Source organism: Pipistrellus kuhlii, unplaced genomic scaffold (assembly GCF_014108245.1).
Source record: "Pipistrellus kuhlii isolate mPipKuh1 unplaced genomic scaffold, mPipKuh1.p scaffold_m20_p_13, whole genome shotgun sequence".
Taxonomy (NCBI): Eukaryota; Metazoa; Chordata; class Mammalia; order Chiroptera; family Vespertilionidae; genus Pipistrellus; species Pipistrellus kuhlii.
The window spans coordinates 14,042,098-14,069,390 of NW_023425438.1; the positions used below are offsets into that span (position 1 = coordinate 14,042,098).

Sequence of the window (27,293 nt, forward strand, 5' to 3'; positions counted from 1 at the left end):
AGCCTTTAAGTGTTTTAGTAGTTTCCTAGCCAGTTCATTTTCATAAAATCATATGAATAGTAGATTTGTCTGATGTATTATTATTCACATGAACATTTTATTGCAACTTCATATTATTTATTGATTACATTCTTATGTGGTTATTGATATTTTTAGAGACCGAGAAATATGAAATTATTGGAATACATAGAAAATAAAACATTACCTATCACACTAACATTTAGCTACATATCTTAATATTTATGGTGAGAAATAAATTAAATTATGCTATTTTTAGTGTTTTGTTGTTGGGCCTTTTCCTTCTCTTGAAATTTATTACTCAAATTGTATTGAAGTTCTATTCATGAGGACAGATATTTATTTGCTTAAGCAAAAGTTGCACTTTTTATACTGGCTTACTAACTCAAGTGTGTCGTGTATCAGAAGATAACTATCACATGATGCATTCTTCCAAAAAAGAATACTTTACCAAAACCTAATCTTATTTATTATGGACCTAGCACATGTTGGTTTTTTCCTCATTCTGGTTTTTAGCATTTTCCACCTGGTCACCTAGTCCAGTGATCGACAAACTGTTGCTCGCAAGCCACATGTGGCTCTTCGGTCCCTTGAGTGTGGCTCTTCCACAAAATACCATGTGTGGGCATGCACGTACAGTGCGATTGAAACTTCGTGACTCATGTGCAGAAGTGGGTTTTCAGCTCCAAATAAATTTCAGTCGTTGTACTGTTGATATTTGGCTCTGTTGACTAATGAGTTTGCCGACCACTGACCTAGTCCACTGACTAAGCAATGGCTGGCTCTCGACTGGTTTGTACGGGAGGGAAAATCACATAGACATACATGTTCAATCAGAATTATCGGAATATATCTGCTAATTTGATATGATGTACATATGTCCTTTAATATTGACCCCAAAGCCTATGGGATTATGAGCATTGGCTGTGCTTGTGCTGACTGCACTGACGTTAGCTCTAGATTGATTTGGGAGGGTGTTGTCTGACAGAACTCTGCTACGTTGTGTAGCTTTAGTTTGGAACACCGACCCAGCATTTTCATGATTCCTCAGAAATTATTTGATGTCCAAAGCTTGAATTTTTTAGAGGAAGTTTGTCCTTTGTATCGCTCATTTGTATTGTGCTTTTCTTTCGGTCTTTAGTGATCTTTTAAAAAAAATTATTCATTTTTATTTTTTAAATATATTTTTATTGATTTCAGAGAAGGGAGAGTGAGAAAGAGAAAGAAACATCAATGATGAGAGAGAATCATTGATTGCCTCCTGCACACCCTCTACTGCAGACCGAGCTCACAACCAGGGCGGGGGCCCTTGACCGGGATTGAACCTGGGATCTTGCAGTCTACAGGCCAGCGCTTTATCCACTGAACAAACCGGCTAGGCTGGTCTTTAGTGATCTTATTATATTGTGTTTTTTTACCTAGTGCTCAATTTATTTAATTTTTGACCCTTGGTACCCTAGTTAACACATTGCAGACGGATCATTAAGAATTCTCGTGTTTTCTGTTCTAAGGCTTGTGGCCAATCATGAGAATTCTATAAAAAGGTATTAGCTTGTAAGAACATGTAATAAATAACTTCAAAATGCAATGGGAATTTAACTTTAAAGCGTGCCTTTAACATTTATGTAAAATTTTTTGTATTTGTTTAATAGAAACTTATATGGCCCCTGGGTAAAACCAGCAATAAAACTACTGATCCACAATGTGTTAATATATATTTTTGGAAGCAGAACTAAAAATTCTTAAAATTGAAACAAGATTGGCTTTGGATATACAGTGCTAGAAAGAGTCATTCAGATGAAGATTTGAATACTGTATCCCTCTTTCCCGTTGACTTTCACTTCTTCCATTCAGAATTGATTTGCCAGAGGGAATGAATATGCTACCAACATTGATTAGTAAAAATATAAATAGTGGGGGTTAGGAGTGGCCTATTATATGGTGTGCAAAAGATGGTTTGACTTTGGGTGGTGGCTCATAGTGCAATCAATATAGTGATATTATAACATACAAATGTACACTTGAAACCTCTATGATCCTATTAACCAGTGTCACCCAAGAAGTTTAATTAAAAATAAATAAAAGTATGACCAGCAATCTAGAACACACAGCTGTGCAGGGTCCACATCCCACTCAGTGAACCGGACTTTCAGGCTATGAGAACCCAGTAATCTCTAGGTGTCCTGAACACCACCTGACAGTTTTCACCGGTGAGACGCCCAATGAGGTGGAGAGAAGAGCCGCAGATCACTGAGCTTCCCTCCCTCCGATCACTGTCCCTTCAGTGGTCTAGAGCCGTGGTCGTCAAACTGAGGCTCACAAGCCACATGTGGCTCTTTGGCCCCTTGAGTGTGGCTCTTCCACAAAATACCACGGCCTGGGCGAGTCTATTTTGAAGAAGTGGCATTAGAAGAAGTTTAAATTTAAAAAATTTGGCTCTCCAAAGAAATTTCAATCGTTGTACTGTTGATATTTGGCTCTGTTGACTAATGAGTTTGCCGACCACTGATCTAGAGGACTTTAGTTCTTTGCTGCTGCTGTTTTAACATGTCTAGCGTTATTACCAGTCACCGTTTGTGTCCAACTATGTAGTAGTATTTAATTCGACGAACATTCGCAGGTCTTCAGTCCAAGGTACTGTGTGAAATACCATTTGCAGGTAACAGTGACATATAGTATGTGCCCTGGCTCTCACGGGTTTGATGTTAGTGAAGGAAGAAACCTGCATACAACCAGCAGTGATATATATCTTCAAACACCAGGAGGTCTGGAAAAGAAACTTTGGAGTGAAGGTTCCGATTTCCTCCTCACTTCTATATTTATCTAAATTTTGAGAAACCCGAGTTTCCTTTTTTTTTTTAATTTTAATTTTATTTTATTGATTATGGTCTCACATAATTGTCCTTATTCCACCATTCCCATCCCAAATCCCTCCCTAGATATGCCCCTCTCCCAACCCCCGTTGTCCATGGCCACTGGCTAGGCCCATATGTATGCACACAAGTCCTTCGGTTGATCTCTTCCCCTTGAGAAACCCGAGTTTCATTTTAAAGAAAGAAATTGGCTGTTTTCTAAGGTGGTTGAAAATTTTATTTTCTTATTTAATGTCTTTCCCTTTTTTTTTTTTTTTTTTTTTTAGTAAATGGCTGGTTAAATGAACTAGGAGACAACCTGGAGTCTTCAGTTCTAATTTTTTTTTTTTTTTAAATGTTAGATGAGGTTTTCTACTGTGTTCACTTTATTCCCCAAATGAAAATGATTTTTTTTTTTCCTCCCTTTTATCCCATTCCTCGTCCTCTGCCCTTCTCCCGCCCCCGCCTTCCCGCCCTCCACAAGTCTTCCACCCCGTGGAGTGCTCCTATTGCCACTGTGAGAGCATGATGGGTTTCCGGTACCGATGCCAGCAGTGCCACAGCTACCAGCTCTGCCAGAACTGCTTTTGGCGTGGCCATGCCAGCGGTCCTCACAGCAACCAGCACCAGATGAAGGAGCATTCCTCTTGGGTAATTGCTTTATTTTCGGTCTGGGGCCCCCACCGTTCGTCTGTCTCATCAGTAGCAGCGCGTGGGCCTGTTTCCGGTCAGATGCCTATAAATGAGGATTCGGTGTCATAAGATCTTAATACTGACATTCAGGACTGGGTTTGCAAATATGTCGTATTTTAACTTTTAAAAGCAGAATTTTAAAAGTTCTAGGAGATGGAGATGGTATTACACTTGAAATAAGTCAGTAAGATGGAATGTTACAGTGCCCCCATCCCAAAGTAAAAAGTGAGTTTCTTCTTATTTTAAAATTCTAGAAGGTATCCCTCTCAATCCTTATGCTATGAGCTTTCAACAAGATTTAAAGTTCTTCCTTTTGGCAAATTTAATTTAAATGTTGCAAAGAAAGCTGCACCATATAAAGGAGTTACATTTTGCTCCTCTAAGGTTGGGAAAATACTGTATTTCACAACCACCACATTGGTGTCCTTACTGCAAAAGTAGTCTTTACATTCACTATGTAGGCAGAGGCTGATGTCTGATATTTGTGTTGTGTTTATAAATCACGTAACAAGCTTAGTACCAATACATTTTCTTCCCTTTCAATTTATTCCCAGAGTTTTTACCTTTTTCATTTGTTGGTTGGTTGGTTGGTTGGTTAAAGGGTAGAAAAATATAGGGTGTCTTTCAAAAGTATATACACACACTTTGAATAATTTTAAAGGCAGAGTTTATTAAAATACATTTCATTTTCAAAATTGAACTATCAGATGTTAAAGTCTATATACATTTTCTGAGACACCTGGCTATTAGTATAATTCAAGATCAGGCTTGTTAAGCCTGGTCATTCTACTGGACTTTTAAGTATTAAGGAACAAAAAAAGTGGTGTGTGTGGTGTTTTTTTTGTGTGTTTTTTTGTTTTTGTTTTGTTTTTTTGGTTAGCTTTCATAAAATTTAACCAAGAAAAAGCAAGTAAGTTTATATCAGAGATTAGTGGTGTTTTTGTTTTGTTGTTTTTTAAAAAAGAACAGACTGCAACCCAAGTTTATACTTTATTTCCTACATCTGATGATGTGTTAGAGATAAAAAAATTTTTTTTATTAGTTTTTCAGTTACAGTTAACCATAAAATTTATTAAATAGAATATCCTATTCTGAGCCTTGTTACATTGTAAATGCTAATATTTTTCTGAAGAGTTATTTAAAATTTTTTAAATTGATTGTGAGGCAGCAATTGGACTTACTGGTAGCCCCTGAGTTGGATACGCCCACCCAGTGTGGGCCTTCCCAGCAGGGAGCAGAGCCTCAGCCCTGAGGCCCTGGGAGTGGGGAGGTGTGGCTCCCAGGGAGCCCGGGAGGGCAAGGGGCCGAGCCAGCCGTGGTCACTACCTCTCTAAACACACCCCTCTGATTGGGAGAGGAGGGAGCGGAGAAGACGGAGGGAGGGCAGAGGGCAGCCTGGTGGAGTCCTACAGAGAAGGAGACCCAGTTAATCCCACTTCCCTTCCTTCCTTCCTGGTAATTATGGTAAAACAGACATGACTCTTCACCCCTTCTCGATACACAAAGAGGCTGGAAATAAACCTGTTCCCGTTCTCTGACCCGGTGCCTCACATGCCGACTCTGCTTACTCCGTCTTCACTTTACCCAGAGAACTTTGACTGAATTCCCCTTGGTCACTCTGTGGCAGAGAAAGAGAGCGAGAGACACAGAGAGGAACTGGTGACGTGAGGAGCACGGGCACAGGCTGCTGGTCGATGGCCTCCTGGAGGTAGTTCTAGAACTCCGGGTGCTGTGAAAATGTCCCCTTTCCCCCCAGCAGAGGGCAGGCTTCACCTTTGAACAAGCTGCTCCTCCTTTTCTCCGAGTCTACTATACACAAGGAAGTGTTTGGATGTATTGAACAATCTGTTATTATTTTTTCTTCTTTTTAATAAGTGTCCACGGTAGCTGCTTGGGCATTCGTGATATTAAACCATTTCCTTTAAGAAATCAGAACAAATCGTGGTGTTATGGACCTGGAACAGTCAGGATTGTTGACTTGTGTGTTTTTGTTTTTTTTTTGCCAAAAGAGTTTTAGGACAGAACATCTTTGTCACCTTGGAGTGTATAGCGCCTTCCTAGACATGATACTATAAGCACAAGCAATAACAGAAAAACAGATACATTGAACTTCATCAAAATTAAAGATGTTGATGATCAAAAGCTACTGTCATGAATGTAAAAAGACAACCCATGGAAAAGGAGAAACTATTTGCAAATCACATATCTGATGAGGGACGCGTCCAGAATTATAAGGAACCCTTACAACTCAAAAAGAGCAAAAAACACCACACACCAAGTAGCCCAATGTAAACATGGGCAGAGGCCCAGTGGAATGGTGGTTACCAGGAGCTGGGGCGAGGGGGAGAGGAAGAATTGTTTTTTAATCGGTGTAAAGTTTCAGATTTACAAGATGACAAAGTTCAGGAGATGGGTTTCATAACAGTGCGAATGAACTTAACGTGGGCACATGCAGGAGGCAGCCAATCAGTGCTTCTCTCACTTTGATGCCTCTCTCTCCCTCTCCAAAACAAATTTTTAAAAAACATATCTTTGGATGAGGATTAAAATAAAATGGATAAGCTCTAGCTGGTATTGCTCAGTGGACAGACCATCGGCCTGTGGACCAAAGGGTCCCTGGTTTGATTCAATTCTGGTTAAGAGCAGGTACCTTGCTTGCCAGCTCCTCTCCTACTGGGGCCCTGGTCCGCACTCCTGCAGGAGGCAACCAATTAATGTGTCTTTCCCTCTCTCTTCCACTCTCTCTAAAAATCAATAAAAAGCCCTAACCGGTTTGGTTCAGTGGATAGAGTGCGGCCTTCAGGCTGAAAGGTTCCAGGTTCGATTCTGGTCAAGGGCGTGTACCTTGGTTGCGGGCACAGCCCTAAGTAGGTGTTCAGGAGGCAGCTGAATCGATGTTTCTCTCTCATTGATGTTTCTAACTCTCTATCCCTCTCCCTTCCTCTTTGTTAAATAAATAAATAAATAAATAAATAAATAAATAAAATATAATTTAAAAAAAGAAAGAAAAGTCAATGGAAAAATATCCTTGAGTGAACATTAACAACAATAAAAATAAATAAATAATAAAACGGTTAAGATGATCAATTTTATGTCATGAATTTTTTACCACACGCACACACAAAAAAGTAAATGAACTGGAGGGAAAATGGGAAAACGTTCTAAACAGACATTTTCCAAACAAGATGCACAAATGGCCAATAAGCACATGAGAAGATGCTCAACAGAAGTCGTCATTAGGGAAATGTCTGGTCAAAACCACAATGCAGTGACATTCACACCCACAAAGATGACTAAAATCAAAACAACAACAACAACAAAACAACAACTGACATTTTCCTGGCGACTGTGGCTAAGTGGAGAAGAGGACCATCCCTCTCACCGAAAATCCTTGGATTTGATTTCTGGCCAGGGCACATACCTCTCTAAAAATACATGAAAATGTCCTTGGGTGAGGATTAAAGGGGGGGAAAAAGAGACTGACAATGACAAGTGCTGACAAGAATGTGAAGAAACAGGAACCCTATTGCACTGCTGGTGGGAATGTAAACTACAGGGAAATGAGTTAAAATACAAAGAAGGTGGGTTGTTTAGAATGAAGGAGTCCAGGGGTGGGTTAAAGGTAGCGCTCAGGGGAGAATCTGTCCCTCTGCGGCTGGAGGCCAGGGTGCTCGGAGGCAGCGAGGACGAGGACGCTCGACGTTGGTATGAGAGTGGGATGTCCAGAGTTGTGCTTTTCGATGGTGTGACAGTAGAATGTTCTGCGATGTGCCTGGGGAGTGCAGCCCGGGTGGAGCCGGGGAAGGGTTGCTGAGGGAGAGGAGTTCAGTGAACACCGGTGTGCACGTTTTCTAGGACTGCCATGGAAATTACCAGAAACTTGGTGGCTTAAAGCAGATTTATCCTCTCACAGTTCTGGATGCCCCACATTTGAAACCAATCCAGGGGTCCTCAAACTTTTTAAAGTGGGGGCCAGATCACGGTCCCTCAGAGAGCTGGAGGGCCGGACTATATGAACTACTAATTCCTACTGTAACACCTCGGCTGCGCTCACTGCCCAAAAAACCTGGCGGGCCGGATCAGACTCCTCTGCGGGCTGCATGTGGCCCACGGGCCATAGTTTGAAGACACCTGAATATGTCTTAGGGCAGCCGTGATCTCCAGAGATACAGAACCACGAGGAGATGTATGAATACAGAGTTATTTATTATAAGGAATTGGCACCGTGACTGTGCAGGCTGATAAGTCTCCAGATCTGCAGGCTGAGGTGGGAAGCTGATGGTGTAGATCCAGGCCAAGTCTGAAGGCCTTCGACCGGAAAACTGATCATGTGGTTTTGGTCCCGAGACCAGCAGGCTTGAGACCCAGAAAGAGACGATGTGTCCACTCTTAAGTCCGAAGGCAGGAAAAAGCCAGTGGCCCAGTTTGAAGGCAGGAAGGAGGGAATCTGTCTTGCTCAGGGGAGGGCCAGCCGTTTTGTTCTATTCTGGCTTTACACTGATGGGACAGAGGCCCACCTATATTTGGGAGAGAAGCCTGCTTTATTCTACCGATTTATATCTGAGTCTCAACCAGAAACGCCCTTGTAGGAACATTCAGAATACTGTTTGACCCGATATCTAGGTACCCCACAGCCCGGGCACGTTGACAGTTACATTATCCCTCACACCGTCCTTGGCCTTGCCCAGCTCCTGGTGGCTGTTGGCATTCCCTGACTTGTGGCCACCTCACTCCAGGCTCTGCCTCGTTGGTCACATTGCCTCTTCCTCCTCTTTCTGTTCTCTGGGTCTCTCTCTCACAACAACGCATGTGATTGTGTTTGGGGCCCTCTAAGATAATCCAGGGAAAAATTTTGCTCTCAAGATCTTCAACGTGTCTGTCCAGCATGGCTCTGTGGTTGAACATCGACCTATGAACCAGAAGGTCACACTTAGCTTCCCGGTCAGGGCACATGCCCGGGTTGCGTGGTGTGCAGGAGGCAGCCAATCAGCCAGTCAGTGATTCTCTCTCCTAGTTGATGTTTTTATCTCTCGCTCCTCCCCGAATTGGCCCCGGACAGTCTCCAGGGCAGGTCACCGTGCTGCCGCTGCGAGGCGTGGCTCGGAGAGGGTTTTGCCGGGAGCGGGCAGAGCCCTGGCACCTCTCCCTGCTCCTGGGAGTGGGGTCTGACGGCCTGGGGAGCAGTGGCCTAGGGCTCTGCCGGCCCACCGCTAACCTGTCTGTCCCCCGGCCCAGGCCCGCCCTCCGAAACCACGGACCTTCCGGGGTGACCCGCGAGACGGAGGAACAGGCTAGAGGTGTCCCGACAGCACCCGTCGTCCTCGTCAGTAGGCTGAGGGGGAGGGTTTTTGTTTGTTTGTTTATTTTTTAATATATTTTATTGATTTTTTACAGAGAGGAAGGGAGAGAGAGAGAGAGATAGAGAGAGCTAGAAACGTCGATGAGAGAGAAACATCGACCAGCTGCCTCCTGCACACCCCCTACCGGGGATGTGCCCGCAACCAATGTACATGCCCTTGACCGGAATCGAACCTGGGACCTTTCAGTCCGCAGACCGACGCTCTACCACTGAGCCAAACGGCTGAGGGGGAGGTTTTAAATATTGCTCGTTTTAGCATCTGAGCGTTGGCCCCATTTGTCGGTGGTATTTGGATGCACTATTGATTCTTGAGCCCATTTACAGCTGCACGAGTGCTGAGCTAGAAGGCAGACCGTTTGAACCGGACCCAGCTGCTTAAAAAGATGGATGCTTTCCAGAGACAGCAGTGGTGTGTGGCTTCTGAAGCAGTGAGGCATCTTTTCCAACTGTCCTCTGATTATTCTTAGAGCGGAGAGATGACAAGGAAGTTTTCCATCGCAGGGAAATATATGACTGCTTCACCCAAACCAAGCAGCTCTTCCCCTGAGCCATTTCCTCCAGCATTTGTCACTTAGCCACAGCCCTTTCTCCAGCTTCAGATCTTTTCCGCTGCCTGCAGGTGGCCGCCAGAGTCGCCCTGGATGGATCGTGTGTATTCTCTCCCATGTGGGAGGGCTGGGGCTCCCTGTGAGATGGCACTGGGAACTGCTTGTTTCTTTTTATTAATGTTTCTTTTGTTTTTAAAAATACATTTTCTTATTAATTTTTTTTTTTATTAAGAAGAAGGGAGAGGGAGAGAAACATCAATGATGAGAGAGCATCATTGATCTGCTGCCTCCTGCACGCCCCCTACTGGGGATCAAGCCTGTGCCCTTGATCAGAATTGAACCCCAGGACCCTTCAGTCCACAAGCTGACGCTCTATCCATTGAGCCAAACCAGCGAGGGCTGCATGTCTGTTTCTGTGTTAACTCGGATACCTCAGCGACGATTACCTGGTGACCTAGAACTTGGTGAGACCTTTAGGTACAGGTTCAGGGTAGAACTGTTTCTCTAGGTAAACTTAACATATGTGCATTGTATACTCATTAAATTTTATCTCCACTTAGTGACTGCAAAATGTCCAATTATGCAGCGTTCCTGTGTTGTTTATTCATTAAACCTTTTGATTACCTCCGATACAGCAGATGCTCCGCTCCCGCCTTCTCTCCGGGGCTCTCTTCCTGTCGGTAGTGCCCCCTCCCGGAGTGCTTCCACGCACTTCCAGGTTGGCGATGACCCTCTGGGTGCCAGTAAATCTCTGCTATTTTAAATGCCAGCCAGGCTTTCCGTCTAGGTGGAGACGCCTATATCCAGTGGTCTTAGGGACATTTCTGTCTGGAAATTTCACTGTTTTTTCTGCAATACATTATTCTAATACATTTTCAGTCTGTGTTTTGTTTTTTTGTTTGTTTTTTTTTGGGGGGGGTGTTTTAGGTAGATAATTACATCCTCTATAGGAGATAGCTTAGTCATTTTCTAGTCTTTGTACCTTTTTATTTTATTTATTTATTTATTTTAAAATATTTTATTGAGTTTTTACAGAGAGGAAGGGAGAGGGATAGAAAGCCAGAAACATCAAGGAGAGAGATTCATCGATTAGCTGCCTCTTGTACACCCCCTACTGGGAATGTGCCCGCAACCAAGGTACATGCCCTTGGCCGGAATCGAACCTGGGATCTTTCAGTCTGCAAGCCGACACTCTGTCCACTGAGCCAAACTGGTTTCAGCTATATCTTTTTTTTTTTTTCCTTTTTAAAAAAACCCTCTTTGTATTGGCAGGAACTTTTAGAGAAGTGCTTCCAAAAATGGCCTGAGAAGAGTCATCTGGGCAGCTTCTTAAATACATCAAGTACCAGGCCTCTTCTCCTGGGAAGTATAACTTGTAGGTCTGGGCTGAGGCAAAAGAAGCTGCTCTGTTTGGCTTTGTTTTTTAAACAAGCACCGCAGGAATTTTTTTTTTTATCTTCAGGCAAGTTGGGGAAACCCCGTTTCAGAGCAGTGCTGGTAATCACGGTGGCTGCCTTTGGTTCCCGGCTGGTGTACCTGTATCATGTGTGACATGGACCACCGGCTCTGTGTCTGTCTTGACCTGTGGCAGTATTTGCAACAGGCACTGGCATCCCTGTGTACCCAGGGGTGGTCAGACGGCGGTCAGTCTACACCAGGCAAGGAGCTTCCTGCCCTGTGTTCCCTCAGGAGACATGTCTGCTGCCTGTTGCGTTTCAGGTCAGGCAGAGAGCTGCAGGTCTTGCCTTTGCAGCCTTCAGGCTCTCCCCAGCCTCCAGCCTCTCCTGGGCCTCTGGCTGCCCATGAACATACTCATGGTGCACCTGGGCTCTGCTCCTTTCATTGGTAGCTGATGAGACCCTGTGTTTGCCAGCTCCTGACGGATTTATTGGTCACACTTCTCCCTCATTCCGTCCTGCTTTGCAGACTGTTGCTTCACATGAGCCAGAGACTACCTCTCCGTGAGTGCTAGAAGCAGCTTCTCAATCAGAGATGATGTATAACACCCTGACGTTTACTCCTGAGGAGTAATGTTCTGCGAGCTTTTACAGTTACACCTTTGGTCTGGGGTTTTCATTTCTCTCTCACTCACAGGCAGCACTGTGACAATATGGAACTATTTGCAGTTGCTTGTCTCACCCCGTCTTCTTACTTCCATGCCTTTGAAGCTGTTGTTTCCCCTTTCCGACTTCTGTGCAGCCTCTGAGACTCAGCTGCTGCCTCCGGGCTTCAGCACGGTTTTATAATTTTTACCAGAAAGGTCTCGTATAGGTTCGGTTAATTCTTATGTACTTGACATTGTTGTTGCTGTTGCTAATGGTGCCTTCCTTCTGTAGTTTCTTAGATGTGACTTACATGCAATAAAATGCACCCCCTTTAAGTATGTAATTCAGTGAGTTTAGGCAAATGTGTATAGTCATGCAAATGCTATCTTCTTTGAAATATGTATCTTAACAGTTTGTTGAAATATGTTTCTTAACAGTTTGTTGCTGGTATAAGAAATGCAAATTATTTCTGCATTTTAATCCACTAGAGAGTCATCTTTTGTAACTTGCTCATTAATTCTGGTAATTTGTACTCATATTCTTTTGGATTTCCTATACTAATTATGTCACCTGCAAATAATGACAGCTTTCTTTGTTTCCTCCTTCCCACTCCTTGTACTTTTAAATACTAATCATACGTTTTCCCTCTTTTGGTCTTAATGCTGGCTAGAACTCCAGTGCAGTATTGAATAGAATTAAGTTTAAAAGAGTGACATTTTTTAAAAAGGAGCAAGCCAATATGAAGAAAGGACCAAATTGAGCTTTTAGAAATAAAAATACTAAGGTTAAGCTCAGTCGAGGGGTTAAATAGCAAATTAGAGACAGCTTCAGCAAAAATTATGGAATGGAAAATAGATCTGAAGGAATTAACTGGGGTAGAGAATATTGAACACAGATATAGGGAAAGGGAAAATGTGAAAGATGATTAAAGCGTTTGAAGAATAAAACGAAAAAGATCAACCTAGAATTCTGTACCTAGCTCATCTGTTCAAGAGCAAAGGAAAAATAAAGATATAATTTCAGAAAAAGTCTCAGTGGGTTTGCTACCAATAGAGCATTGCTGAAGGAGCTAATAAAGGATGTACTTTGGGGGGGAAATTAATGAGGCAGAAAGGGGATACAGGAAGAAATGAGACACAGTGGAATTGGTAAATGTGAATAAGTTTAAGTACTAAGCATCCTGTATAAAAAAAATAACGACTAAATGTTGTTGGGCTTAAAATAAGATGCAACTAAAGTACTCACCGACTATGACATGAACATAGTTGAGGTATGATTAGAGCTATAGGATTTTAAGTTACAGATGCTGATTAATATTGTGGTCAGTGTTCATACTAAAATAGTACAAGGAGGTTCCCGACTTGTCTGAGGACTTCATAGTCCTATGTTTCTACCCGATCCCCTCAGATGGCGGCTTGGTGCTCAGGAAGATGCACTCAGAGAGAGTGATTTGAAGTGAACATGGCAGGAATGGCACCGATCCCGAGTTTTTTCCATTTGGCTGTTGTGCTCCCGAGTGTCAGGGCCTGCCAGCATGTTCCCTGGGCTGAAGACTGTGCTTGGCAAGGAACTGGCTCGAGGCTGATTGAAAATACAGTCATCTTAGCTCAAACAAACTTTCTATTTCAGAGTGTCTTAGTGCCTGGCCCACGGTAATGCGAGGAAAACAAGTTTCAGCCCTGGCACAGGAACACACTGCCGCCGTTACAGCATGAGTCACCTCCCGCCCTCCACCTTGGAGTCTGCCCCTCAGTTGGAAACTCTGTGTCCCCACACCCAACTCAGCCCAGTTTCCCAGTTATGACTCCCATCGTGGTACTGGTGTCGCTCGTCTATTTCTGACTCCTTGCAAGAATACCTCACTGTCTCAGGCTGTCTCTCCAACTTCTGTGTAGTTGGCCTCTGAGCTCTTGCTCTGAGTAATTTTACATGCTGAGGGCCTGTTGTACCACGAGAGGAGTCAAATGGGCCTATTTATATGATTGTCCGTTTTTACACGCAAAAAACTGAGACCATTAACATCGAATTTATGAGACTATTGGAGGGTTAAATGAGCCTATGTATGTGTATGTGTGCAAAGCACCTACTGGGTGCCTGACACTAATTCCTTTTATTTTTATTTTTTGGTTAATCCCCACCCAAGGATATTTTTCCATTGATTTATATATATATATATATATATATATATATATATATATATATATACAGAGAGAGAGAGAGAGAGAGAGAGAGAGAGAGAGAGAGAGAGAGAGAGAGAAACATCTATGTGAGAGAGACATCAATTGGTTGCCTCTCAAATGCATCCTGATGAAGCGCGGGATTGAACCAACCACCCAGGTACGTGCCCTTGACTGAGAATCGAGGCCACAGTGCTTCAGTGCGCCAGTTGATGCTCTAACCCTAAGAAGCAACATTGGCCAGGGCCTGACAATAATTTCTTAATAAACATTCATTTCAGAGGGGGGAAAGAAATGGGACAGTCAACTAAAGACTATGGTTGCCCCCAAAAGTAAATTAAAATGGGGGGGAAAAAATGAAACTAAATTATCTGACACTAGTACAGGGATAGGAATAGAGTATGTAGTTGGAAAATAATGGAATAGTTATTTAATGATCTTGAGGCAATTGATTATCCATATGGGATAAAGTTGGACTCTTTCCTCCTATCTATAAAATAAAGCATTTCTAAGTAGATTGAAACTTAAATGTGAAATATAAAAACTACAAAACTTCAGAAGACAGTGTGGAACACTGACTTTCTAATCTTAGGGGGCGGGAAATATTTCTTAAAATACAAAAGTACAAAATCTAGGGTGTCCCCCAAAAATGCATACACACTTTGATTATAAAGTCATTAACATTCAGTTCATTTTCAAAATTTAAAAGGATCTACAGAAATGAATACCTTTTTTGTCAATGCCTGTTTTCAAACTGATGACCCTTCTGGTCCAGATACTGCTGATAACACGAAGTAATGGAATCGCCAACATCAAGAATCATTTTGTGCGCCCTCAGATTGTTGACTATTGATGGTTTTTTACTGTAAACTTTATCTTTTATCCCCATAAAAAAAAGAAAAGTCTAGTGACTCTTTAGGATACTTTTTCTTTGTTCAAAGCTTAGTCTGGCTTCCCCCATTATTTCAAATCAGTTAAGCCTGAAAACGAATGAAAATTAACTGAGCTATCAATGGCAATAATCTGAACAATAAAGATTTATTTAAAAATTATAATAAAAAAAGATGACTTCATAAAGAACAAACAGAGTGAAAAACAAGCCTTAAAGTAGTTGTTTACAAGTCATAACTTTCATTGCATTAACACACAGTAGACATAAAGAGCTCTCACAGATCACTGAGAGAGAGGCAGCCCAGCGAGGCGCGGTGCCAGAGACAGGGTCAGGAATTTCAGACGAAGAAACACAAATGGCCCATTAGTTTCTCAGTCTCTTAGTGATCAAGGAATTACAAATTGAAACCACATACTGTTTATCACCCACCAGATTGGCAAATATTAAAATGTCTGACAGGAACCAGGGTTGGCCAGAATGTGGAGAGGCGGGAGGTCTCTCCCGCAGTGGAGGGGAGCGGAAGTCGCTGCAGCCACTTCGTGCGCACAAGTTGGCAGTGCCTCGTGGAACTGAATGTGCATAACTCATGACCCAGTAATCCCACTGTTAGGAAAGTCTCACATGTGGCCACCGGGAGTCACGGGCAAGAAAGTTTATGGCAGCGTTATGAACCAGGGGGAAAGTGGAAACTACCCAAATGTCCACTGGCAGTAGAATGAATATATAAATTAGGCTGTAATTAAGTAATGAAGTACAATCAAGCTGGAAAAAAAAAGAATTACAGTTACATATGTCAGTATGGATGAATTGTAGCATAATTCTGAGTGAAAGAATCAAGTTGCAGGAAAAAATGTAAGCCGATATAGGTTTTAAACATGTAATAAATGAATCATATTATTTACACATCATTGCTAAAAGAATACAAGGAAGGAAACTATAAGTACAAAATCCAGGACTCTGATTATCAGGAGAGGAGCCGGCGGTGGGAGTGGGCTGATAGGTAAGGACCCATAGTGAGGCTCCAAACTGACTAGAATGTTCTATTTCTCGGGAAGAATAGTGGGTAGATGAATATATGTTTTATAACTTTTAAAACTGTACATGTATGTTTTATACACTCTGATATATTTTTAATTGTAAAAACATATAGTCTAAAAATTTAAGAGATGGTGGGCCTTGTTTTGAAATTAGGTGAAGTAGATTAGGGTATTGAGAATGCACAAAAGTTGAAAATCATTGCCTGAAAGTGTTTGGAGGAGGTTTGGTTTCCTAGGGTAAGGCTTCTTCCTATATCAGTTTTAGAGTCTGAGTGAGGAGGAGGCAGAGGAGCACAAAGGAGGTGTGAGAGACCCCAGTCCCTCGGCCTGGCTGTTTTCCTCCTGCCTCACTCCCTCCTTCAGAGCCGTAAAGATTCAGTGACTGGCTACCAAGTGCGGGTGTTCTACTAGGGACCAAGGAGCAGGTGAGGCGATGCCTCCATCCTGCCATTGCAGCAGTTTTCGAACCTTGCAGCGGGCTTCATTACTCTCAGCCTCTTAACTGCACTCCACCGTGAAATTCACTTCAGGTCTATATCAGAATCCCGTCTTTGAGATCTTCGTAAGGAAATCATTTATTTGTCTACTGGAGGCCTGGTGCACAAATTCATGCACCGGTGGGGCCCCTTTCCCTGGCCAGCGATTGGGGCTGATTGGGGCAGGCTTTGGGGTGGGACCCCGGGAGGTTGGCTGGCCACAGGAGGTTGGCTGTGGGAGTGCACTGACCACCAGGGGGCAGCTCCTATGTTGAGCATCTGCCCCCTGGTGGTCAGTGTGCATCATAGTGACTGGTGGTTTGTTCGCTCAGGCTTTTATATATATATATATATATATACTGTATAGGTTTAGACAACCTAATTGGATGCGCATCTTTGAAGTTTCCAGGGTAACACCTTTTTTTGTTTTGGTGCTAGCCCACAGGTAATATTCTCATTCCTATATATATTTATTTCTAATTTTTTTCCTTACCTACATATCAGGCCTCTCTTGAAGTATTCTAATAATTTAGAATTGACTGTGTTGTGTTGATTTTTACCTTTCTATCTATATTTTTGAGACTTGAGATTGGATCTATTCTTAAACCTTGCCTTGAAGCAGCATTTCCAAAAGCACACAAGCATCCTGCTGGAGAATATGAGGTGGGGCAAAGGGAACCATTTTTTATTTTAACAGTCATGTAGTTATTTTAATGTTTATTGTAAAATGTATGTGTGGAACCTGGGATTTCATGGCTGTGATTACTCAGGATGCGGCTAAAGCAGTCTATATGCTAATCCATCTCAGAGTCTGCATGAATAATGGTCCAGGTGGCTCCCAGATAGAGCACAAAGTCATGAAATTAATACATGGCTTACAGATGTGGTGTTTAGTTGTAGAGGGGAATTTAGATCTTCTCTGATGTCCTCTGATTGTCTCCTCCTTGTATCGTAACTCAAAAAAGTAAAGCATATGTGTTTTGCTCAGGAAAAAACTCAAACTAGAAAATTCATCGAGGCAAATGATTTGTTCAAATAACATATTTTGTTACAGAGAAGGTTCTAGAAATACACAAGTGACTAAAACATAGAGCCTGCCCTTCCAGAGCACCAGTCTAACAGAGGTAGGCATGTACGTGAAAGAGTGCGCTAGAACATGGAAGTGCACCAGTGGAAATCCGTCCACGGTCCTTGGGGGCTCGGAAAGGTGGGCGCTGACGTGTGGAGCAGCGAGGAAAGTCTTCACAGAGGAAGATGCACCCCAAGCAGCCTTGAGAGCTGAGCAGAACTTTGACAGAGAAGCAGGCCGGGAAGGCAGCCCTCAGGAGGACAGGGGCCACGATGCCGAGAGCTAGGAGGACTTGTCATTCATGCTGGTGTGAGGTGAAGGGTGCGGAGTGAGGCAGGAGCCAGGTACGAAAGCTGTAACTATGATGGCATTGATTTAGATCTTATTCTATACATGATTGTCAGCCTCGAACGATTTTGAGCAGAAGACTGACATGTCTGGGGCAGTGTCGGTGATGGGTTCGAGGAGGAGCAGTCAGTCACATTGCCGTTAGTCACTGGGCTCAGGGCCAGTGGACAGCCGTTGGGGGGAGGGAAGTGGCATTTTCAGAACTTCTGCTTTGTTTAGCTTTGTGTGATTTTCAGGGAATTAGATTGCCTTTAGACTTTCCCCAGAATCTAAAGGGTTGAAAGGAATAGTGGTAGGTGATTTTGAGTCAATATATGAAATTTCTGAAGAAATTGATATTAATCCCATCTTTTTTTAAACAAATGTATTAACCAACTTCGCCTAACTTTGCTTAAAAGCAGACGGGTTTTTGCTTATTTTTGTGTTAAAATACACTCAAGCAGCGTATGAAAGTTAAATGGAGACATGGTATGGATGAGGTCTACAGTTACAAGCAAGTTCCATATTCCAGTCAAGGTGGTGCATACAGTCATACACTGCAGAGGCAGTAGGATGACGTATTTAAACTTCTCTGCAGTTAACATCCTGCCAAGAAAATCTCAGACAACAGTGTTATTTAAAGGGAATTGGGTGGACATCAAAATCAGTATCCTATAAAAAGCCTCCGATAAGTAATGAAAACGTAATTATGGCCTACTGCTTACCTGGTGCATATTTACTATTAAATCTTAGACTTGATCGTTTTTTGGCTTTGGCGAGTATTGTTCTATGTTCCACAGAAATATAACAGTACGCCAACTTATTGTCATACCTCAGCATCTTGTAATGCGGTCACAGGTCTGGCGTGCACTGCCTGCCTGTGAGGGTACTCATTTGTGTCTGTACTCACAGCCGGACCCTTAACGCCAAGTTTTCTGCCTCACATTTATTTTGGGAACAGTCTCTTCATAGGCACATTTTGCCGTGTGGTTGGTCAGATAATTTGCTACTATTAAAAAGCCATGAGCTCTCAGCATTTTAGGCAAAAAATAATTTCTGACTCCAGTGAAGGAATTGAACATCGTACCAAAAAGAGGGATTTCATGCAAAGGGTGCATAGGGCTGTTCAAAAGGAAAGTTAAGATTAAGTTGGCAGAATGTCTGCACGTAGAGATGAGAAAGGAAGCACAGACGGGAAGGGCCACAGATGACCTTGCGACAACAGTAGATTCCTTTCTGTAGAACTCATTGATGTTGGTTATAATGAGGCATAGTTCGTGTTTGAAAAGCTTTTTTTTTTTTCCTATAGCTCTTGTCTCCATTTCTTTTGAAATTCTTTCTCATGCCTTTGAAGATTTAATTCCTTATTTCTTTAATTCCTTATTTCCTTATTTTCTGCTTTGACACAGAAATCCCCTGCAAAGAAGCTGAGCCATGCAATTAGTAAATCTTTGGGGTGTGTACCCACCAGAGAACCCCCGCATCCTGTTTTTCCTGAGCAACCCGAGAAACCACTTGACCTTGCAAATATAGTGTAAGTACAGACGTGGGTATGGATGCGGATGAGACTGAACTGGAGACCTTGCTAAATTCTCTTGGATCAAAATTAAATATCACCTAACATAAACATTTAACCTTCTGGTTTGGGGGAACTTAGACTCCAAGCTTTCGTCTCTTTACATCGCCATACATGTCTACGTGGAAACCTAGCTCCTGAGTCCTGAACTCTAAGAAACGTATAGCAGTCTCCAACAGAAAGATGAACACATGGAAGGGTAGTTACTGGGCTGGGTTTTGCAAGGTTGTCTTGGGTTGTTGGTAAATCAGCGGATGAGGTAATTTCTTCTCTACAGCGGCAATGCCCACAGGTTTTAAAATTTAGTTTAACTGTAGACTACATGGAAATAAAATCTGATTTACTCTCTCTGTGTTGAGAGAAAATGAGGAAACACAAGGCTTTGTTTTATAAACAAAACGTGTGTGTGTGTGTGTGTGTGTGTGTGTGTATTTTTAATTGATTATTCATGCTAGAAAGCTAAAGGGACCAAAAATGTTAGTACAAGTAAGGAGGAGAAGAAACAAAGAAGAATAAGATTATTCTTATGATCTCTATTATGATCTTATATAAGTTTTATTATGATCTCTATTATGATCTCATATACGATCTATTATGATCTCTTCATTCTGAATTGAATAAGGATATTAAGTTTACTGAGTTGGATAAAGTTGGTATGCTCTTTGGTCATGAGTCTTTATCAGGTGTTAGAAGTTTTTCTGTTGGAGTAGATGTTTATTTTATTTTACCTCCCTGATGGTAGACTAATACAAGCACGTGGTTTGAAAATGCAGTGATACAGAAGAGCTTAAAATGAAACGCAGCACATCCTCCCCTCTTCACTGACTTTTGTTTGGCTTTTAGATCTACAAGTGGTTACCTCCATATCTCTAAACAATAAATACATGTAAAACACATTTCTTTTTTTTTTTTTTAACATATTTTATTGATTTTTTTTACAGAGAGGAAGAGAGAGAGATAGAGAGTTAGAAACATCAATGAGAGAGAATCATCGATCAGCTGCCTCTTGCACTGGGGATGTGCCTGCAACCAACGTACATGCCCTTGACTGGAATTGAACCTGGGACCTTTCAGTCTGCAGGCCGATGCTCTATCCACTGAGCCAAACTGGTTTCAGTAGAGCATCATTTCTTAACTTACCAATTTGGGACATTACTGAACCCCTTCTGTGGTATAAGGAACCAACCTTCTTTATAACTGTATATATCAACCCACTCCAGTTTTTAATAATTATAGTACCATTTTTTTAAGTTGGTCAATTTTATAATTTTAAATAATATTCTTAAACCTCTATTTTTTTATAACTTCTTTTCTCTGTAAAAAAGAGGAAATTAATAGCTTCTATTTCTCCCGTCTTCTTTTGCCTTTACTTTTATTGTCAAAACTGGTGCTATTTCTTTGTCCGTTTCCCATCTATGTCAACCTTCAGAGATTTAGTAAGGATTAAACTCAAATGTTAAACACCATATTGCAGCACTCACAGTTAATGCCATTATTACAGTCAGACAGTGAGCTGTGATTCTGTATGTTCTTTTGTGTAGTTCCAGTTTTATGATGTGTGCACTTGTTCTCTCTTCAGAGTTCAATGGGAGCTTCTCTCTTACACAACACTGATGGCTCAAAACATGCCTACTGACTTCAGGATTGCATCCACTTTCTGTCTTGTTTTTCCTCCACTTTCCCTTTGCTTGCTGCTTCTCGCTGGGGGAAAAATGCTCCCCTCCCCCACCACTGTGTTCCTCAATGAATTTTACTTACTGCTTTAATCCATTTTTGGGGTTAAATTTTCCCCTTTTTGGTCAGTATTCTTTTTATATTGCATTATTTATATTTTAAAAAGTCCTTATCTATCCCAACATTGTAGTGTGGTGGTGTTTTCTCTCTCTCTTTTTTTCCTTTTTATGTTTTGAGATGGTCCCTATCCACTGATGTCTTTATTTCATCTGAAGTGGATTTTTATGTATAGTGTAATTAGAATATGTAATTCTCTTTGTCTCTTTATCTGCTTTTGAGTAATAACTCGTCTCAGAGCCATTTATTGGATAACCCATCATTTCCCCACTCGCAGTGTCACCACTTCCATAAGTTAAGTTTCCAGATATACACGGTGTGGTGTCTGGGCTCGCTCTTCTGTTCCTTCGGTTAAATTGTTTATCCCTATGCCAGTATCTCACTATCTTAATTACCATAAGGAAGTAAGTAATCTCTTATTCTATTAATTAATTTTTTTAAATATACTGATTTCTTTACAGAGAGGAAGGGAGAAGTATAGAGAGTTAGAAACATCGATGAGAGAGAAACATCTACCAGCTGCCTCCTGCACACCCCCTACTAGGGATGTGCCTCCAACCAAGGTATATGCCCTTGACTGGAATCAAACCTAGGACCCTTCAGTCCAGAGGCTGATGCTCTCCACTGAGCCAAATTGGTCAGGGCAGTAATCTTTTTTAAAGAGTGTCGTGTCTGTCCTTTGCTCTTTCATATAAAGTTTAGAATCAATTTAATGAGTTCCTCATAAAATTTTATTGGATTTTGATCAGCTATTAATTGAATCTAAAGATCAACTTGGGGAAATTGACCTCTTAGAGTATTAAATATTTCATTCCATGGATATGTTACATCTTTCCATTTATTTAAACACATCCCTTTATGTCTTTCAATAAAGCTTTATTTTTTATTATTTTAAAAAATATATATTTTATTGATTTTCCACAGAGAGGAAGGGAGAGAGATAGAGAGCTAGAAACGTCGATGAGAGAGAAACATCGACCAGCTGCCTCTTGCACACCCCCCACTGGGGATGTGCCCGCAACCAATGTACATGCCCCTGACCGGAATTGAACCTGGGACCTTTCAGTCCGCAGACCGACGCTCTACCGCTGAGCCAAACCGGTTTCGGCAAAGCTTTATTTTTTAATTTTTATTTTTGTTAATCCTCACCCAATGATATTTTTCCATTGATTTTTTTTTTTTAGAGAGAGTGGAAGGTAGGGGGAGAGACTGAGAGAGAAGCATCGATATGAGAGAGACACACCAATTGGTTTGCCCTCCGAGGGCCGGGAATTGAGTCTGCAACCGAGGTACATGCCCTTAAACGGAATCGAACCTTGAATCTGCCAGCCTATAGGCCAATGTTCTGTCCACTGAGCCAAACCAGCTAGGGTTCAATAAAACTTTATAATTTCCCCCAGATAGGCCTTATATATGTTAGATTAATTGTTGTATACTTTACACTTGCTGTTGCAAATGGTACCTTTTTTCCTACAGTTTAAAAAAATTTTTTTTATTGATTAAGGTATTACATATGTGTCCTTCTCTCCCCTGCCCCCCCCACTCATGCTTTCACCCCCCTAGTGTCCGTGTCCATTGGTTAGGCTTATATGCATGCATACAAGTCCTTTGGTTGAGCTCTTCTCCTTCCCCCAACCCGCCCCTGCCTTCTCTCTGACGGTCTGATCGATGCTTGTCTGTCTCTGGGTCTGTTTTTGTTCATCAGTTTATGTTGTTCATCATATTCCACAAATGAGTGAGATCATGTGATATCTATCTTTCTCCAACTGACTTTCTCCAACTATCTTTCTCCATAATGCTTTTCCTACAGTTATTTACTTATTTGTTTGTTTGTTTTTTGTTTATTTATTTATTTAATATATTTTATTGATTTTTTTTACAGAGAGGAAGAGAGAGGGATAGAGAGTTAGAAACATCGATGAGATAGAAACATCGATGAGCTGCCCCCCGCACCCCCCCACTGGGGATGTGCCCGCAACCAAGGTACATGCCCTTGACCAGAATCGAACCCGGGACCCCTCAGTCTGCAGGCCGACGCTCTATCCACTGAGCCAAACCGGTTTCGGCTTCCTACAGTTTTTTAAAGATATAATTTACATGCAATAAAATACATCCACGTTAAGTGTACCATGCTCTGAGTTTTGGCAAATGTATATGGTTGTGCCAATGGTACCCTTTTTGAAACTATGTGTCCTAACTATTTGTTTCTGGTGTATGGAACTGCAAATTGGTTTTGTATTTTAATCCACTATGCAGTCATCTTGCTTAACCTGCTCATTAGTTCTAGTAATTTGTATTCAGATTCTTTTGGGTTTTCACTAAATAATTATATCACCTGCAAACAGTGACAGCTTTGTTTCCTCTTTCCCACTCCTTATACTTCTAAGCATTAATCATACTCTCCCCCCACACCCGCCTTTTGGTCTTAGAATGCTGGCTGGAACCTCCAGGGCAGTATTGAACAGAAGCAGTTTAATAGGCATTCTTGTGTTATTGCTAATCCCAAAGAGAATGCTTTCAGAATGCTGTGTGATGTAGTCTTTGTATAAACTGTTTATCAGGTAAAGGAGGTTGCCTTTCATTACCAGTTCACTAAGACTGCTTTCTGTTTGTCATGAATGGATTTTAAATTTTATTACTTTTCCTATGAGCTTCTTTATTCTATTAATGTAATGAATTACATTGCTGTTTTTTAGACAACCCTGGAATAAATATAAATTGACTCTCCTTTTAATACACTATTTGATTTCATTTGTTAATATTCTATTTAGTTTTTTCCTGCGTTTATGGGTTCAGTAATTTCCCTTGTTTTTGTTGTTGTTTATTTGTTTGTTTCTTTAGGACAAAGTTGGCTTTCTCCAAAAACTTGAGGAGCATTCTCTCTGTTTATATCTTTTAGAAGAGCTTGTTTAAGATTGGAGTTATTTACCCTTTAGCCTTCTTTGTGGAAAGATTTTTAAATATATATATTTTATTGATTTTTTACAGAGAGGGATAGAGAGTTAGAAACATCGACGTGAGAGAATCATCGATTAGCTGCCTCTTGCACACCCCCCACTGGGGATATGCCTACAACCAAGGTACATGCCCTTGACTGGAATCGAACCCGGGATCTTTCAGTCCGCAGACCGACACTCTATCCACTGAGCCAAACCGGTTTAGGCTTTTTCTAACTTCTTTAAATACATTCCAAGCTATTTTTTCTGATATACACATTTAAGGCTATTAATTTCTTTAAGCACTATCTGACTGGTGTCCCAGGGTTTGTTATATAATTTTTTTGTTTAGTCCTAAATGTTTCTAAGGTCTGTTATGATTTCTTCTTTGAGAAGTATACTTCCTTATTTTCCAAATATATGGAGGTTCTCTAGTTCCCTTTTTGTTATTAATTTTTAGTTTAATTTCATTTTGGTCTACATTATTTAGTTATTTTAAATTTGTTGACACATACTTATTATCTAACATATAATCTAGTTTTTATCCTGTTCCAAGTAAATTTGAAAATAGCACTTATTCTGTGCTTGTTGGGTGCAGAATTTGTAGTAAACAACTATATATCTATGAAGTCAGCTTTGTTAATTACATTATTCAAATCTTCTATAGCCTTATTTATTTTTTTCAAATTATACATTTCACTAGGAAATGGAAAATTTAGTTTAATGTAGTAACTCTCTTTATTCCTGATAATCCTATTCTCAAGTCTATTTTATCTGCTAGTAATGTCTTTTAATATTTTTTGCTAGGTATGTGCCATCCTTTTACTTTCAACCTTTCTATGTCCTTGGGTTTTCAAGTATGCTTCTTGAAAATTGTAAGCTGGATTTAAAAAAAATATATTTCTTAATTATAGTTTACATTCAGTATTATTAGAATACATGCTGCAAAATTTATCTGAATTTGTAAATGCCTCAACTTTTTCTTAATCAAATTTTTAATTTAAAGGTCAAATTTGTTAAAAGTTTTTCTTCATGGTTTGTGGCTTCCCTTTCATATTTGAAATAATGTTCTTACCTCAAGGTAATAAAAATATCTGCCTATAAAAAAGTTCTCATTTCTGTTTCCCCCTTTTATTATTGTTGTCAGATATGAGATAGAATTTACGTTTATTTTTTTAATGGGTAGCCATTTGTCCCTGCTCCATTATTTTTCTGATGACTTTGTTGCATTTTTAATTTTGCCTTCCTTTTAGCAATTGATACTCACCTGGAAGCTCTGAGAAATTATATAAATCCTCTCTGTGTAATTTTCTAACAAGAAGTCTTTACCTTATGTCTTTTTTTTTTTTTTTTAATCTTATTGGCAGTTTAAGAAAGGCTTCTGTGATAAATAACATTTAGGGTGAAGCTTAAAAGATGAATAGGGTTAGGCAGGTGGAGGGCAGAGAGGGGAGCTAGGACCCAGGGCAACAGGAAGGCTGCGAACGAGGTGAAGGTCACCAGAGATTTTGGACATTATGCCAAACTGAAGGGTTTTAGATAGGAGAGGGACAGGTTGAATGTTGTATTTAAGAAAAATTATTGCCTATGGTGTGGAAATAGGCAGTGGGACAAGGGTGAAAAATATGAGCCACCTAGGGTTTTGTTTGTTTTTTCCCCATTGGCCAGGTGAGAGGTGAGAGTGGCCTGAATGATCATGGTGGGAATGGAGATGGAGAGAAGGCTGTAATGTAAAAAAAAAAAAAATTATAGGTCTTACCATTATTGCATACCCAGAAACAAAATTAAAACCTAAATGAAAATTTGGCAAAGGAATTGAACCTCAGGGGTAGAGTATATTGCAGTATTAACTGCTCACATTTCATTTTTGACATAGAGATTTATTCAGAGCCTCATGGATTTGAGATTCATGAGTTCGTTATACTTATGGGTCAGCCAGAGTGTTTTGAGTCCTTTGCTCACCTTTTTCTTAACCTTTGCAGCAGCCTTCACAGCAGCCTTTGCCATATAAGTGTCACGAATCTGTAACAGAGCAGGAAACAGCATTAGTGAGATCATATATCGAGGTTGGGACTAGAGTGTATAACTCTAACCCATGCACCTCAGTTTCCAAACATGCTGAAAAATCGTTATTATGGAAACATACAGTAATGGAACCATTGTTTGCACTCTGTGGATAGTTTTACAATTGAGAGAGAACATTGAATGACTATAATTTTGGTGGTTGAAAAATAGAAGGAACACAATGTGAAATGATAGAAGAAAAAATATATAAAAAATATATATACACACACACTATATATCAACAGAAATCAGTTTGCTTTTCTGTGAAACTGGTGATAATAAAATTTATTTTAATTATCTCAGGATATTGTTAAGAATAATGTGTCTGAAGATGCTTTAAGAGGTTAGGATGCCATAAACACTGTGTTCTAGACTTTTGAAGTCTTTCCCTTGGGATAAAGTAAATCATTTCACAAAAGCCGAGACTCTGTCTTGTTCTTCACCGAATTCCCGGTGCCTAGACTAGTGCCTGGTGCATGGTAGACACTAAAATACATTGAATGATTGAATGTCACTAATTGTGATTTATATGCAGTCATAAACAGCCATATAGCCCACCCACCCACCCACCCTTTTAGGTTTTTTCAGAGACAATTAGTCACATACCTACAGTACCTAAAGCTTCCACTAGATGTCAGGCATATTTCCTTGATTAGTTTGTTGCGCTATTTTCATGGAGAGTCGAGAATATTAAGTAAACAAGGTTTGTCAAATAAATCTCAGACAAAACCAGTGCAGCTATCATCAACACTCGAGCAACTTTCCCTGCTTCTAAGTCTCTGGAAGAAATTAGTTTTTCTTTTGTTCAAAATATGTTTATAAAACTTTCAGCTCTTGATGTCTCTGATAGACTCTCTGCTAACCTAATTTCAAGCAATTTGCTGTTGCTTAAGATCTAATTATCTAACCACATAGTCCTTATACCTCATTTATTTAATTAGTGGTTAATCACCATTACCTTTCTTTTTTTATTGAAATTATTGGGTGACCTTGGTTAATAAAATTATATAGGCTTCAGATATACAATTCTACAACACGCCATCCGCATGTTGTATTGTGTGTTTACCACCACAAGTCAAGTCTCCTTAAACCGCCATTTATCCCCCACTTACCCTCTCATACTTCCCTCCACCCCCCTCCTCCCTCTGGCAATCACCATGCTGTTATCTGTGCTCTTGAGTCTTCTTTTCTTTGCTTAATCCCTTCACCCTCTTTATCCAGCCACCAGCTCCCTCCCCTCTGACAGCTGTCAGTCTGTTCTCTGTATCCTCAAGTCTGTCTCTACTTGGTCACTTTGTTTTGTTCATTAGATTCCATGTGTAAGTGAAATCATATGGTACTTGTCTTTCTCTGACTGGACTATTTCACTTACCATAATACTATAAGATTCCCTTCTTTTTTACAGCTGAGTAGCATTCTATTGTGTAATTTCC

The 27,293-nt window shown here is 40.8% G+C and overlaps 1 protein-coding gene across 21 annotated transcripts in view; it reads left to right on the forward strand.

The window, feature by feature from the left end:
- Positions 1 to 27,293, forward strand: part of DTNB (dystrobrevin beta) — a 146,330-nt gene that overhangs the window by 50,144 nt on the left and 68,893 nt on the right. For all 21 annotated transcript variants that reach the window (XM_045580622.1, XM_045580624.1, XM_045580628.1 and 18 more), the window contains exons 8-9: positions 3,355 to 3,521; positions 18,903 to 19,027. In XM_045580622.1, the coding sequence (XP_045436578.1) occupies positions 3,355 to 3,521; positions 18,903 to 19,027 (292 nt within the window). The remainder of the gene's footprint in view (positions 1 to 3,354; positions 3,522 to 18,902; positions 19,028 to 27,293) is intronic.